Genomic DNA, 14,879 nt, shown 5'->3' with positions numbered 1-14,879 from the left:
TAAATAATACCTCAACATTATAAGATATTCTTATTATTCTAGATAAATATGGTGGGAGCGCAAATAAATACAAAGTAGATAGGAAGATCTAATGTAATTCATTATTTACATGCGTTTCCACCATTTATTGCATTTAATTTTTTTTCTAATGCTCCTATCAACTTCATAAGAACCTTCTCCTGACAACAATTAACACAACAAAAAAGGAATAAGCAGAATTGTTCCATCCGTTTACATGGGATTCGATTACCTGCAAAAATTATTTTTATATACATATGTAGATAACTTCAAAAATAATTCGAATTTTGTTTTATTATTTTTATAGTATATTCTAAACACATAAAATAATACAAAAATGTAAAAAATATCGATTTTTTAAACTGAAAATATGCAAGTAACACGTACTCGAAGTTTGCCAGTCTATTTTTGTATCATCCTGTATTTAACTATTAGAATAGAAATAAATATAAATGGGAATTATATATGTAGATTTATTTTCAAATATAATTGTTTATCATTAACATGATTGTGGCGACAGGAATAATAATCATTATTACTTTAATTACAAATTAAGGTTTCTATTTTATTCCTTTTTTTTATTTTTTTGCTTTATCATTAATTATTATATTATACATTCTCATTTACATTTTAAATTTGCATTTGTAGTTCTTTGTAAAGGACTAGATGGTGGCCGTTCGGTTAACGATTCCAACTTTCTGATCAGTCTTCTTGGTATGCTCCAAAACAAACTCGAATTCAGATAAAGAATCATTTGTTTACATTATACGCTCGGGATTGGATCACTATATGTGTAAAAATTTCGATAATAGTTTGGTTATCGACATACAATATTCTTGATAAAAACAGCTCCACAAATTAGAATGTGGCTAAATAATGCTTAACCCTATAACTTTTATAACTACGTACACTCTCGTAAATAGAATGTTTTCTTTTACGTTACTTGGAAAGTTTTCGATTGAACCCATCTGCTTCAAGTTTCAAAAAACCGCAATTTTCAAGTTGTGGGAAAACAAACTTACTCTTTTATCCAGTTTCATCCAATTGAATATCTTACTAATGGTATTACAGACGAACAGATACCATCAAATTGTGAAGGGCGATCAAAAGTTTTCCGAGCCGCGTGCAAGAGAAAGCTTACAAGAATTGTTATCGATAAAAAAAGGTGCTACGATAAGCATTATTAATCGGCAAAGAAATCGTTCTAGAAGTATATTTATCAACGACAATGTATGATCATGGTCACCAGAAACTAAAAATAGTTTCGGAGCACATATGCTGTTATAGACGGACAGGCAGACAATAGATTGATTAGTTTTTTTATTCGCTGAAGGATTCTTAAAACTTGATTTTTGTTTGTATCTTCGAAAAATATAAATTTCAAATATTGTTTATAAGTATAATGAAAACACCGAACCTTTAAAAAAGTCTACAGTCAATTCATGCTTGATAATAATTTTCATCAGAATTTACTAGGTCAAGAATATCAAACGAGCTTTGTCAAACGGAAACAGATATAAAATTCAATATTGTGTGTTTTTTCTTGATTATATTATTTTATAAATAATATATAATTAAGCTATTAAAATTGTATAGTAATGAAGCTAATAGGTGCTCTTTTTAAGGGAAACTCTAAGGAAAATATTATACAATACACTACGAGAAATTTGTTTTGTTCGATCGTAATGACCTTCCTAATTCCTAATATTTAGATAGTTTGAGTACCGGTAGCTTCCACCTGTTTGAAGTTGAAGGTTTGGTATATTGTTTTATGCATTTCTATAGAAACTCGTACATTTTTAAAATACATAACAATTTTACAATTAAAAATTCTTTTGCGAGACTGTTAGAATTCATTAAATTTTTTAATTTTGTACATATCTATCTTATTTAAAACCTATTTTAGTATTAAAGCATTACAATGAAATCAGTAACAGGGGCAGTATCCAAATCAATTAAGGCTGTTGGGAACACACTGGACAAAGTTAATCCAATTAAATTGTTCCGAATGTCTGACAAAGCAAAATATGTGATTGTTATGATCCGTCATGCTGAAAGTGAATGGAATCAAAAGGATTTATTCTGTGGTTGGTACGATGCAGAATTGACGAAAAAAGGTAAATAGTATGTTGAAAAATGAAAAGTTTATCAGTATTATTGTAAACGGGATACAAAATGAATCTTATTTTAGGGCATTTAATTAAGATAGTTGCTTTCAGGTAAAGAAGAAGCTGCTTACGCAGGGAAAATTTTAAAAGAATCCGGATTTAAGTTTAATGAAGCACATACATCAGTTTTAAAACGTTGTAATGATACGTTAGAAATAATTTTAAAGGAAATTGAACACACAGATATTCCCGTTGCTAGGTCTTGGCGCTTAAATGAACGTCATTATGGTTGCCTTACTGGTTTACCTAGATCGAAAGCTAATGAAAAGTATACCGAAGAACAGGTAAGCTGATATAAGGTTTGTGATTGCTAGTTCTACTCCAGTGAAGAACTTCGAGCGTAAAGGGACACATCAGGCTCGTAAAATGGGTCGGGACTCCACTCCTTTTATAAGTATCGCATAAACTTCAATTAGTAACAGTTTAACGATTGTTAAACGGTTTTGAATTTACACATTTAATAACTATGCGAATAATCCATGCGTAATTTTTCAAAAGAACTTCCTAAAGAATAAACGGTCTTAAATATATTTTAGATTCAAATTTGGCGTCGAAGTTTTGATGTGGCCCCGCCGCCAATGGAAAAAGATCATCCGTATTATAAACAAATTGTCGAAGATCCACGATACTATACAGAACCGAAAAAAAATGACTTTCCAATGACTGAAAGTTTGAAGTTAACAATCGCACGGACTCTACCATATTGGAATGATACAATTGTTCCTAAAATTAAAGAAGGAAAACTACTCCTTATAGTAGGTCATACAAACAGTTTACGTGCCATTATTAAACATTTAGACAGTAAGTTTTATTCAGTCTTTCTCATGAACCCGTTGAAATCAGAAGGTTTTTCGAATTAATCAAAAAAAGGTGAAGGCTTAAAAGTGTTATGTTAATTTTATATTAATAATAATAGGAGGATATTACGATATCCTCGGCGCCACGATTTGGAAACGAAATAAAAAATGGAGAGTACTATTTTCGATTTTTGACCTATAGTACGGCGTAAGTTTATATTAAACATTAGCGGGAAATTGCTTAAGAACTGCTTAAGGTATAATATTAATTACTTAATGTGAAATATTATTGTTGAAAATATGTTATAATATTGTAAGTAAAAAATATTTATTTAAAATATTAATACATGGTACTTAGAGCAAAAACAAATAATAAAACATATTATAATAAAATATAACATTCAAAAGTACTTTCGAATGATTAAACCAATGAAAATCACTTAAAAACAGTAAAACCAACATATGCAAACCAAATCGCGCCGAACTTTCTTACTTTTTTTTAATTGTCGAAAGTTAAAAGACCAAGTGGCAATACAACATTACATTTCCATGGAAATACATATATTGAAAAAACAAAAATAATAAATATTATTTCATTGCAAGACATGTTGAGTTTTTGACGAATCTACTAAATTTTTGTTAATGACATATATTATCGAAAAAATATTTTGTTTTTCATTGTGAATATGGAAGCCTTAATTTTCTTTAAAACATTTTAAAACAATTATTGGGGCAGTAATATTCGTTAAGACTTTTGGCAAATAACTTGACAAAATCAATCCCCTTAAATTATTGAGAATGGCTACGAACACAAAATATATGATTGTTATGGTTCGTCATGGTGAAAGTGAATGGAATCAAAAGAACTTATTCTGTGGTTGGTACGATTCTGAATTGAGTGAAAAAGGTATAGTACTGAGCCAATTTGACATGGGTCAAAAAGGGGTACAGAAATAATTTCATTTTAGAGCATTTTAATTAAATTAAATTAACACTTGTGTTAGGGGTCGAAGAAGCTGCCAGCGCTGGAAAAGCTTTAAAAAAAGCTGGACTTAAATTTGATGAAGCACATACGTCAGTGTTAAAACGTGCTCAAGTTACATTGGATACGATTTTAAAAGTAATTGATCAAACTAAGATCCCTATACATAAAACATGGCGATTAAATGAACGCCATTATGGTGGTCTGACCGGTTTGAATAAATCCGAAACTGCTGAGAAGTATGGCGAAGATCAGGTAAGTTGATATAAATATATGGAGATCAATGAATGCATTTTTATTCAAGATCGACATTGATCTTCCCCACACAGTAAAATTTGAATCGAATTTTAAGGTTAAAATATGGCGACGAAGTTTCGATGTTCCCCCACCGCCCATGGAACCAGATCATAAATACTACAAGGAAATAGTAGAAGATCCACGATATGCTGAGGGACCGCAAAAAGAAGCGTTTCCGATGTTTGAAAGCTTAAAGTTAACAATTGAACGAACTTTGCCATATTGGAATGACACAATTGTTCCTAAAATTAAAGAAGGGAAAACAATCCTAATAGCAGCTCATGGAAATAGTTTACGAGGCATTGTTAAACATTTAGACAGTAAGTTTTATTTAACCTTCTTTAAAGTCCAAAGTCCTTCAGTTGAGTCAGTGAAAATTGTGATCTGAATTTATCATTAATTGAGCCTTGGGAAAAGCTAGTAAGAAGATATTGGAGAAAAATAAAATTTTAAAATAGTAGAACGAAATTAATTAAAAACTTCTTCATTTTTCTGGCAATTATCGAATTGTAACACACACAACAACCCACGCTGTGACCAATTATCTCAAATAATTGAAGGATTTAATATTTGGGCTTATTGATATAGTTTATTTGACATCCTAATTCTATTTTCACCCAGATTTAAGTAATGACGAAATCATGTCTCTAAATTTACCTACTGGAATTCCGTTTGTATACGAATTGGATGCAGACTTAAAACCAGTCGTTTCAATGAAATTCTTAGGAGATGAAGAAACAGTTAGAAAAGCAATGGAATCAGTTGCTGCGCAAGGGAAAGCAAAAAAGTGATGTAGCAAGAACCAACGGAGAGTGAATAAATATTTTTTCATAAAATATGTTTTTTTATTTATTTTAGTTCTGCTATTTTTAATATTAATAATTTTTCAAAAATAAAGCACTTTCAACAAATATCACTTGTCATTTCTTAGGAAATACAGTCAACAAATTTTTGATTTTTAGTGTTCTCACACTTCCTAATATTAATTTTGTCATAAATTGGGATTTCGAATTTCTAAAAAGTTAGTGCAGTTGTTGATTCAGTTTCATTTCATCTGCTGAAATTGAGCGTCAAATAAGTATTTGACACTCCCGAAAAGACTATGGCTACGTTTAATCTTTGACATAAGCGCTATTTATGTTGTTGAAATTAATCATCAATGAAAATGTACTTTGACCAAATGGCTTAAACTATGGACATATTTATATTTGATTTAAGATATTTATAATCCTAATTCAGATTTATACCCAGATTTGTCCGATGGCGAAATTATGTCTCTAAATTTACCAACTGGAATTCCATTTGTGTACGAATTGGATGTTAAAACCAGCTGTTTCAATGAAATTCTTAGGCGATGAAAAAATTGTTAAAAAATCAATGGAAGCAGTTGCAGCACAAGGAAACACAGCTAAAAAAACTGAAGCACAAAAATCCGAAGTTTGTGATATTTCTGGTTGCAAACTTGTAGAAAAATTGAGTGAAAATGAAAAATAAACATTTTTTCATCAAATATTTCTTTATTTTGCTTATTGAAATTTGAATCCTTAGAAAAAATTTTACCCCAGACAAATTTGATTCCTGTCAGGGAGTTATACTTCATACACCCTGTCAGGGATAGATAAAATTTGTAGATTATGCAAGCATTTTATCCTCGATTACTTCAAGAAATTATTTAGTCTTCAAGATATTTTTGAATGCAATTATTTTAAAACAAAACTATAATATTCAACGAGTTGTCATTGTTGAATTGAAATTCAAAGATTATTTACCTAAATCCCGAAGTTCTTGTAAGATGTGTAATTTCAAAGTGTATACCGTCTAAATGTAACATTACATATTAAAAAATAAGACATTGTCTTGAATTTGTAAAAAAATCATCATCTTAAAAAGTTAACAACACTAATAAGCCTTTACCTTGTACCCTATCTTTGTATTTTAATCCGATGCTGCCGATATTGTTATATCGGTAACATAGGATAAAAAACAAACATTATTTGATTCGATTAGTTATTGTAGAATATCGGTGAAAATGGTTTTCTTGTGGCCAATATTATCTTAATTTTTTTTTGGATGAAATTTCGTTCGAATTTAATTTAGTAGCTATACCCTGCTATAGACTAATATATAACTTAGATAAGTAAGTTTAAGCTAATAACTAAGTTTGAGCTAATTTCATATCCAGATTTATCGGATGGCGTAATCATGTCTCTACGTATACCAACTGGAATTCCATTTGTGTATGAATTGGACAGTTATTTAAAACCAGTCGTATCAATGAAATTCTTAGGTGATGATATAACCGTTCAAAGGGCAATGGATTTGATCGCTGCAGCGCAAGCAAAATCAGGAAATAAAACTGATACTGAAGCAGCAGCAGCAGCTTCGAGTTGAATGCATGGATTTGAAGAACCTGAAAAAGATCCTAGAATTTGATATATAAATGAAGATTTTTTTTTTGTATTTTAATTTTCTCAAAGCTGTATCAAATGTTTTACATACATATTCGTGGATTGATTAAAAGTTGAGCCTTGTTAAAATGTTAATTTAATTTATGAAAATGCCTGTCTAATGTGTGAAATATATTTTTAACCGACTACGTTGAGGCAAAAAAAAAACAAAAACAAAAAACACAGGCCCCTGCCTGTGCTACCGGGGGCTTGTACTTTTCGTCAGTTTCAAAACGGAATACCAAAAACCCCCATAATCTGCAATCTAATTGATCACCTACTAACAAAAACCAACTAATTGCGCTGAGTTGGGTTAATTAAGTTCGAGTTGGAGGGGTGGAGATGTTTTTTTTTAACGGTGACATATACATAAAATGATCACGATTTTCGGTGAAATAACAACTGCATGGCATATTCAGTTTTTCTTGAACAAATGACTCCGACTTCCTGAAAAATAAGTTCATCGGTTTTAATATAAAAATTATATGACTACAAAATGTATTTCGGTACATACAGAATATTTAAACAAGTAACTCTGCTATTTTAGTTCTTGTACTGTGTATTGTTGTAGAACTTGATGTATATTCAAATACCTTTCTTGTAGATTAACAATAATTCATACATTGTAATTTATGTGAATGGTGTATTAATACAATCTGTTGGGGATATGATATTCAAAACCCAGATCAATAGCTTTTTAACTTAAATAAAATTAATTTTGCTAGGGTAGGGGTTTTCATTCAGGTAGGTTACCCGTCACAATCCTTAATTAAATTAATTTTTGTTGTGACGACAAGGCTCGCACCCGTTAAGTTCGACTTCAGCCTCAGTTCGATTCCGTAAGTTGAACAAACTGAGCCTGCCTTTTATGCGCTTTTTGTGTTTTAATTAATTATGAATTTTAAAATTCTTAAAAATGTTTATACACAGTTTTTTAAGCTTTGTTTTTCAAAGGAAGATCAAAATCTGCCCTGACATTTATGCTTAATCATATTTACATTACAGCCTTGGGAAGCGATGGATTTATACAGCGGCAGTAATACATTCATTCGCGTCGATAACGTTTTTACTTAGTTTGTATAGTCCGCACTTCACGACTGCTAAATAGCTTTACGACTTGGATAGGAAAGTGAGAGTTTGCACCATGCTGCCAATTTTAGTCAAGTAGGTTCGGTGTCTATGGTAAAATAAAAGCTTTAACCAATCACGGAGGTATGATCAGGCTACTGCATTCAGCCATATCAATAACTAAATTGTATTTTATGAAATGGCTTTCAGAACCAAAGAAAACATTAAAAAAGCTTGGGATGGTAAAAGATTTCTAGAATCGCTACCATTTTCTAGGAATTTTTGATATGTGGGATTTAATAAAGGAGAATGTTCGATTATGATTAATAAGTTTTCCTAAAATTTTTGGGAGTAAAAATCCATGACTTTCTGTTAGAAACATAGTAACAAGAAGGTATTGTTCTGTTATTGAATAGGTGGATGGATGCCTTTATTCTAATGCAATTATAATTCTATTTTACATTTTACAATAGGTCCGTACATACCACGTAGTGTGTTTAGGAGTATTGTAGTACATTGTAACATAGTGTGTTTGTTTTATATTTACTTAAATGTATTATATAAAACAATTATAGTTCTCTCAATATAATTATATTCGATTTGTTATTACAAGATCTAATTAATATTAGTTTAATTAATTAATTATCAACAATAATATGTGGTATAACACCATATTGATTTGAAATCAATAAAGTTCTGTGTGCATAATAGTATGAGACGAACGATTATATATTACAAACCATAGACAAACCTCCGTTATTTTTCTAAACATAAATTTATCGAATTTATTAGATTAATTTTTATTAAATAATTACATAAATCAAAGGTGTACAAATAAACTAAATTATACAATTTGTTAACCGAAAATCAACGTCGACGATAACAGGTTATGGGTCAGGCTAAGAAGTGAAATGTCTGATAAATATTAATTTTGCGAAGAGTCCACATCTCACATAACGTCTTAAGCAACATATTAACAATAACCAAGTATACACCAAGTTGATTTTCATCGAAAATTAACGCTGTTAACAAAGGTCTTTATGTCTGAACTTTCGATTGTGTGAACCAATTTTGATGATTGATCTATTTGAAAGCTGGTGCTTCCCGTGTGGTCCCATTTCATTTTGGTCCAGTTCTGATAACGGCATCCATGAGAAAACCATAAAAGTCTTAAATTTGCATTAAGAGAACGAGTAACTCAATATGACGCCAATCGATTTCGATTATTCTTTTTTTAGTGACAAATTGGTTAGTGTACTTCAGATTCACTAAAAATCACAAAATAAAAAAAACTTTTAACAAAAAGAAAACTGACTTCAAAGGAAAAACTTTTCCAAAACAAATTAATATGCACTAAAAAGTAAAAAAATGACGATCATATAATGAAGTTAAAATTTTTGTTATTTTTGGAGTCGGTGTCAGCCAAGCTAATGAAGCAAACTGTTCTGTCAGAGTTGTTTCCTTGGCTGACACCGACTCCAAAAATAACAATAATTTTAACTACATTATATTATCGTTATTTTTTTACTTTTTAGTGCATATTAATTTGTTTTGGAAAAGTTTTTCTTTTGAAGTCGGGTTTTTTTTTTGTTAAAAGTTTTTATTTATTTATACGATAAATGTATTTAAAAATTGTGTTTATAAAGATATGAATTGTATCTTTCTACGGCATTTAAACTCCTAAGCAAAATGACCGATTTCATCTAGTTTTGTGTTGTTTTCATTTATGTTGTTTGACAGACATATGGCTAGCCCCTGAGAGGCGTTCAGCCTTTCCTATTTGGAATAGAAGTTTGAATTTTTAACTAATGAATAATTGATTATCAGTTTTCAGTATTTTAAATACCTTTTCGTTTTTACTATTTAAAATTGTTCCTGGAACAACTATAAACACTAGCTACCCTTAAATAATGAATGCACATATGTATAGATTTTCTACATTTATATTTAAAATAGTTTTAACTGAAAATAGAATTTAGTTTTCTGTAAATAATTTCCAAAACCTTATTTTAATATCAAAGGACTACAAAACAACTTACAAGTCCTGTTTTTATCAAATATATATTCTATGTTACACGTTGAAATATAGTTTATATTCATAAAATTAACTATTTATTCAGGAACATCAAAGAACTACAACATATTCCACCATCGTATCGTATCCAGGAGTTTACTTGTATCCTCGTCGTGTTTTCAAATGAAATATGTATTATTATTATTATAAATTCATATTTGTTTGTATAGAATAACAAATAGGTACTTTCGTAATAGTAATTTTATTTCTGAAAACTCGATTACAAATTAATTAATATGTTGGTAAAATTATAAGAAGCTTTCATCAGTGCTGGATTTAGTTTAAAATTGTGAATATTGCAACAATTAAATAAATAGCAAAAATTATATAAAGATACTTACTATAATTTATTAAAATTTATTGGTAAACAAATTTTTTATGAGAAGTATTCAAATTAGAAATTTCAAATTTTATAATTTTATCCTATTTTTTAGTTTGTAACGCTTAATAATATTGATACTTCGAAAAAATTTTCGGTAAAGATATTCATAGAATCATCTAATTAGTCCATTTTCGATTGTCCGTCCGTTCGTCCGTCTGCGAACACGATAACTCAAAAACGAAAAAAGATCTCAAGAAATATTTACAGCGCACTCAGGACGTAAAAAGTGAGGTCGAGTTCGTAAATGTGCAACATATGTCAATTGAGGCTTGGGTTCGTAGGACCCATCTTGTTAACCGATAGAGATAGCACAAATGTTTAAATGTTCCTTATAAAAAAATAAACAACTTTTGTTTGAAACATTTTTTTGTAAACATCACTGTTTACTCATGGGGGCACACATTATATGAAAATTTTATAGTATGTATAGTATGTATGTAATGTGATAGAGTAATAAACACTGTCTTTACATGGTATTTCAACAATTAACTCTCTCAATTGTTTGTTTTCACCGATTTTGCTTTATGTGTTTGTATCAAGGAGAAAAAATAATTTATTAATTTAAGTTTACTGAGTGTGAATTCGGTCAAGTTTCCTAAATGTGTTACAGTGATTGTCACGTTCACAAATATGAGTGTAAAAATGTTTTTATTATTTTATTTAAAAAAAAAAAACCTAGATCCATTGATTATAAAATATATATGTGGCATTCATTGTTAACGTTAAAAAATCGTCTCTTAACACACTATAAATAAAATGTATTTAAATTAGAAAGTCACATTCCATTAAAACATACCACGTTTTGTATCATAAATGGTAGCACTTAGAATGTTTCAACCAGCTCAGTTTTACATGCAAGTAAGTATTGGTATATTTATTTATGCTGTTAACTAAAAATATAGACAATAGTGTTTTTATATTTTCACAACCTATTTTTAGAATAAATTGTATATATTACATACACTGAGCGGTAAAAACGATCGAAAAATAAATCCTAGAGCGTATGCAGTACCTACGAGTAAACTCCGATAAATTTCCGACCAAAATTTTTCGTTTTAAACGTTAAACGATTAACGTTTCTTGCAATATTATTCTAATTTTCGTTTGTCTACAGAACGCCGTTTCTCAAAAAATATCGTCTCTCCTTTTTATGTGTCTCAATTTCTGAACTTATCAGTTTTTTTTGTTTTTGTTTTGTTTTGCTTTTTTGTTTTTGTTTTTGTTTTTTTTTTTTTAATAAATCGGAAATAAAATCTATTGTTCTATTGTCAATTTTGTAAATTTATTTTTTTGTCAGATTATAAATATTTTAAAATATTAGTTTAAAATAGAAAAAATTTTTATAAAATAGGTTTAGTTTAACGTTGAAAATAATCAGGATTGAATTTTAAAATTAACAAAATTTTTTTAAATAAACTTTGGCTTTTCATTTATTTTGTAGGTTTAACTAATTTTTTTTGTAGGTTAATTTTGTTTTTGGTTTTGTTTATTAACCAAACTTTTATCAGAAATGATAAGTATTGCTGTATTTACTAAAAATTCGAAGGGGGTCGAATTGAAAATTGGTACAATTAGAAAAATACAATTAGGAAAAGGATAAAAAAAAATCATAACAATCTAACAATCTTTACTGATCGAGAATATAACATCATCACATAAAAACAGTTGATCAGACTTCAAGGAATTTAAAAGAAACAAGTAAAAACAAACAATTGACTGAGTTAGTTGTTGAAATACCATGTATAGACCGTGTTGATTATTCTGTCACATTACACATACGTACATGTCACACACATATAACTGATATATCCATATAATACATACTATACAATTTGCGCTCTCACGGGTAAACAGTGATGTTTAAAAAATGTTTTAAACATCACTGTAAATTTTTTATAAGGAACATTTTTTACATTTAAACTTTTGTTCTGCTTATTTACGAACTCGACCTTACTTTTTACGTCCTTAGCACGCACGCTATTAAAATTCCATCTTGATATCTCTTTTCGTTTTTGAGTAATCGTGACGACAGACAGACGACAGACAGACAGACAACCGGAAATGGACTAATTAGGTGATTTTATGTACACATATACCAAAATTTTTTCATAGTATCAATATTTTTAAGCGTTACAAACTTAGTATACCTCGATATATTTCATATACACGGTATATTTCATATACACGGTATGTTTCATACACCGAATTTTACTCGCACTGGTATGAATTGTTTTTTCTAATGATTAAGCATTCGAATAACGTTTTGACAATAAAACTAATGTTGTCTTTTATCAAAAATTAAAACGGAGTCATTTATATTAAATAGTAGTGTATATAAAATTATAAAGTATCGAACTTCAAACATAAATTCTTTGAAAAGTAATTCGTGTGTGTTTAAAAACATATTAATATTCAAATATGGTTTCTCACATACATATATACTTACTTACTGCATCGAATCGAATATGGTTCTTGTATCCGCGTATAAACAACTTATCACATAAACTTATGTGGGTACGGGGATGCTATTTATTCGTTGTGTGCGATATTTCATGGTAACGATATACTACTTTAATTATAGAATTGTATGGATGCATATATAAATGTATGCATTGTATTTATGACTTACATTGAAAATTTAATATAACTATCTCACAAATTTAAATAATTAATTATGATAATTTACATTTGAAAAATAATAATTGTGCAATTTGATTTCTTATTTTCACAATTTTTAATGCATTAAGTTTAAATAATTAGTGTTTTTCAATAATTTTAATTTAACATTTTCTATAACATTAACATGTAAAGAATTGCAAATTAATCATAACAGCCTCCTTCATCGCCAATGACTAACATTGGAAATTATATGTTCTACAAATTTGCTTCTCACCATTTTTAATATATCGTGAACCGTTAACTATATATTTAGGAATAACCATATTAAGAAAAATTTGGAGCGGTATAAATAAAAACCTATGCATTATATTGAAAAAAGTTTCGAGCAAAAGTTATACAAAATGTTATTTTGTATGAAAATTATCCCTATCATTTTTTTGTACGATGCCCGGTTCACAAGATATTTGATAAAACGTGTTTTCCAAGATGGCGACTGAAGCTCACGCCCCTGTGTCCCTCCAATTTGGATTTACACTTGGAGGATACTACTTAATACGTACCAATACGTAAAAAATTTCTGCAGTAAATTACAGAAAAAAATATCCGGTTATTGGCCTATAGTGTTCAGAAATAATATTGGACATATGTTTCTGATCGCACCATATTTGTTTGCTGGTTGAGAGTTAAAACAAAAAAAAAATGTAACGGGCACGAAGAACCGACACAGGTTCCCTAGGAAACTAACCATGAATTTTGAGAACATGTAAAATATTATTATAACTGTCAATTTGTATTTTTTGTCTAAATTGTATATTTTATCATTTAAAATATTTGAGTTGTGAAGGTTATCAGAAGTTAAAGAAAGCAGAGATAATTCAAAGTAATTACAATGCAATTTTTATGTTATATCATAATAAATATCCTGATCAAACCAAACGTAATGTACTCACATATTGGGTTTACTACTAAATCAAAAGTATTCCCATTTTAAACTTATACTACAATTATTTGTTTCAGTAAAAACTAAAAGTAGCTATACAATTAAATCTTTTGAAAGAATCAAACAAGTATTTGACTTCTAAAATGAATACCTTAAATTTTCCGAAAAATATCTTGTAAAAAAAAAATTATAAAATAAACGCTACATTTATAATTTACCAAGGTACAAAAGGAATATAATTCCTACCGAGTTTCCTACGGCATCTCTTAATCTTATTTTGTATTTCATGAAAAAAATCCATAAACAATAATAATTTATGGGCGAGTTTGAATAAAACGACTGTACGTTATCAGCCTGTATACACACGATACGCTTGAACAGTTTGGAAACTATCAACAACAACAATAACAACAATAAAGCATGAATGAATTCGATTTCTGTGAACGATCAACAGTTTTCTTTTCTAACCCTACTTGTTAGAATCACGAACATATAATATAATGTTAAAAAGTATATTATAATTCACTTGTACCCTATATTATATGTACACAGTGATTTAAAAAAAGTTTCCACTCATATATTTCGAAAACGGAATGAAATATCAATAGAACTGAAAACACGTATTGATTCGCTTTTACATGGTTAAGGTGATTGTTAACCTACAGTATTGTAAAAATGTTTTGGTTTATTGCACGGTACATACATATAAACCAAATACATGCTTTGTAGTCAACTAATCAGTTATTTTTAGCTTTACAATACCACGCACCTACAAAAATATAATAATATATTGTGTGCAACTGATGCTGATAATTTTGATAATATAGATATTTCTGTTCAATCATCAATGCTCTAACTATAGTCGTCTCTGTTCATCAAATGATGGATGTTCGATGAACTTATAATTAAATTAAAATTTTGTATTTATATCATCGGCAACCTTATATTTTTATGGTATTATTATAAACTACAAGATTGTCTAAATATTTCATAGTTTTTTATCACACTCACTAGATTTTTTGATGTAGAAATATCCAATTGAAGAGGATAACCTATATGATCCATCATTTTTTCAGTCAACTTTGAA

General features: G+C 28.9%; 2 protein-coding genes across 2 annotated transcripts; both read left to right on the top strand.

Moving 5' to 3' along the window:
- Positions 1-1,900: 1,900 nt before the first annotated feature.
- LOC123305994 (phosphoglycerate mutase 2-like) lies at positions 1,901-6,677 on the top strand. Its single transcript, XM_044887855.1, has 4 exons — positions 1,901-2,135; positions 2,238-2,470; positions 2,723-2,987; positions 6,445-6,677. The coding sequence occupies exons 1-4, from the start codon at positions 1,940-1,942 to the stop codon at positions 6,651-6,653; spliced, it is 903 nt and encodes a 300-aa protein (XP_044743790.1). The 5' UTR covers positions 1,901-1,939; the 3' UTR covers positions 6,654-6,677.
- Positions 3,704-5,120, top strand: LOC123305996 (phosphoglycerate mutase 2-like). The gene is made up of 4 exons (XM_044887857.1): positions 3,704-3,890; positions 3,988-4,220; positions 4,318-4,582; positions 4,884-5,120. Exons 1-4 carry the CDS (start codon positions 3,782-3,784, stop codon positions 5,051-5,053), a joined length of 777 nt encoding a protein of 258 aa, XP_044743792.1. The 5' UTR covers positions 3,704-3,781; the 3' UTR covers positions 5,054-5,120.
- Positions 6,678-14,879: the final 8,202 nt, after the last annotated feature.

The sequence above is a fragment of the Chrysoperla carnea genome, chromosome 1, assembly GCF_905475395.1.
Source record: "Chrysoperla carnea chromosome 1, inChrCarn1.1, whole genome shotgun sequence".
Taxonomy (NCBI): Eukaryota; Metazoa; Arthropoda; class Insecta; order Neuroptera; family Chrysopidae; genus Chrysoperla; species Chrysoperla carnea.
This window is presented reverse-complemented; position numbering and strand designations above follow the sequence as displayed.

What these genes read in the sequence shown, in the direction of transcription:
- LOC123305994 (XM_044887855.1), top strand. Translation starts at nt 1,940, where the DNA reads ATGAAATCAGTAACAGGGGCAGTATCCAAATCAATTAAGGCTGTTGGG. An exon ending in TGCAGAATTGACGAAAAAAG is followed by an intron (nt 2,136 to 2,237) that starts GTAAATAGTATG and finishes AGTTGCTTTCAG; the next exon opens with GTAAAGAAGAAGCTGCTTAC. An exon ending in AAAAGTATACCGAAGAACAG is followed by an intron (nt 2,471 to 2,722) that starts GTAAGCTGATAT and finishes AATATATTTTAG; the next exon opens with ATTCAAATTTGGCGTCGAAG.
- LOC123305996 (XM_044887857.1), top strand. Translation starts at nt 3,782, where the DNA reads ATGGCTACGAACACAAAATATATGATTGTTATGGTTCGTCATGGTGAA. An exon ending in TTCTGAATTGAGTGAAAAAG is followed by an intron (nt 3,891 to 3,987) that starts GTATAGTACTGA and finishes CACTTGTGTTAG; the next exon opens with GGGTCGAAGAAGCTGCCAGC. An exon ending in CATTGTTAAACATTTAGACA is followed by an intron (nt 4,583 to 4,883) that starts GTAAGTTTTATT and finishes ATTTTCACCCAG; the next exon opens with ATTTAAGTAATGACGAAATC.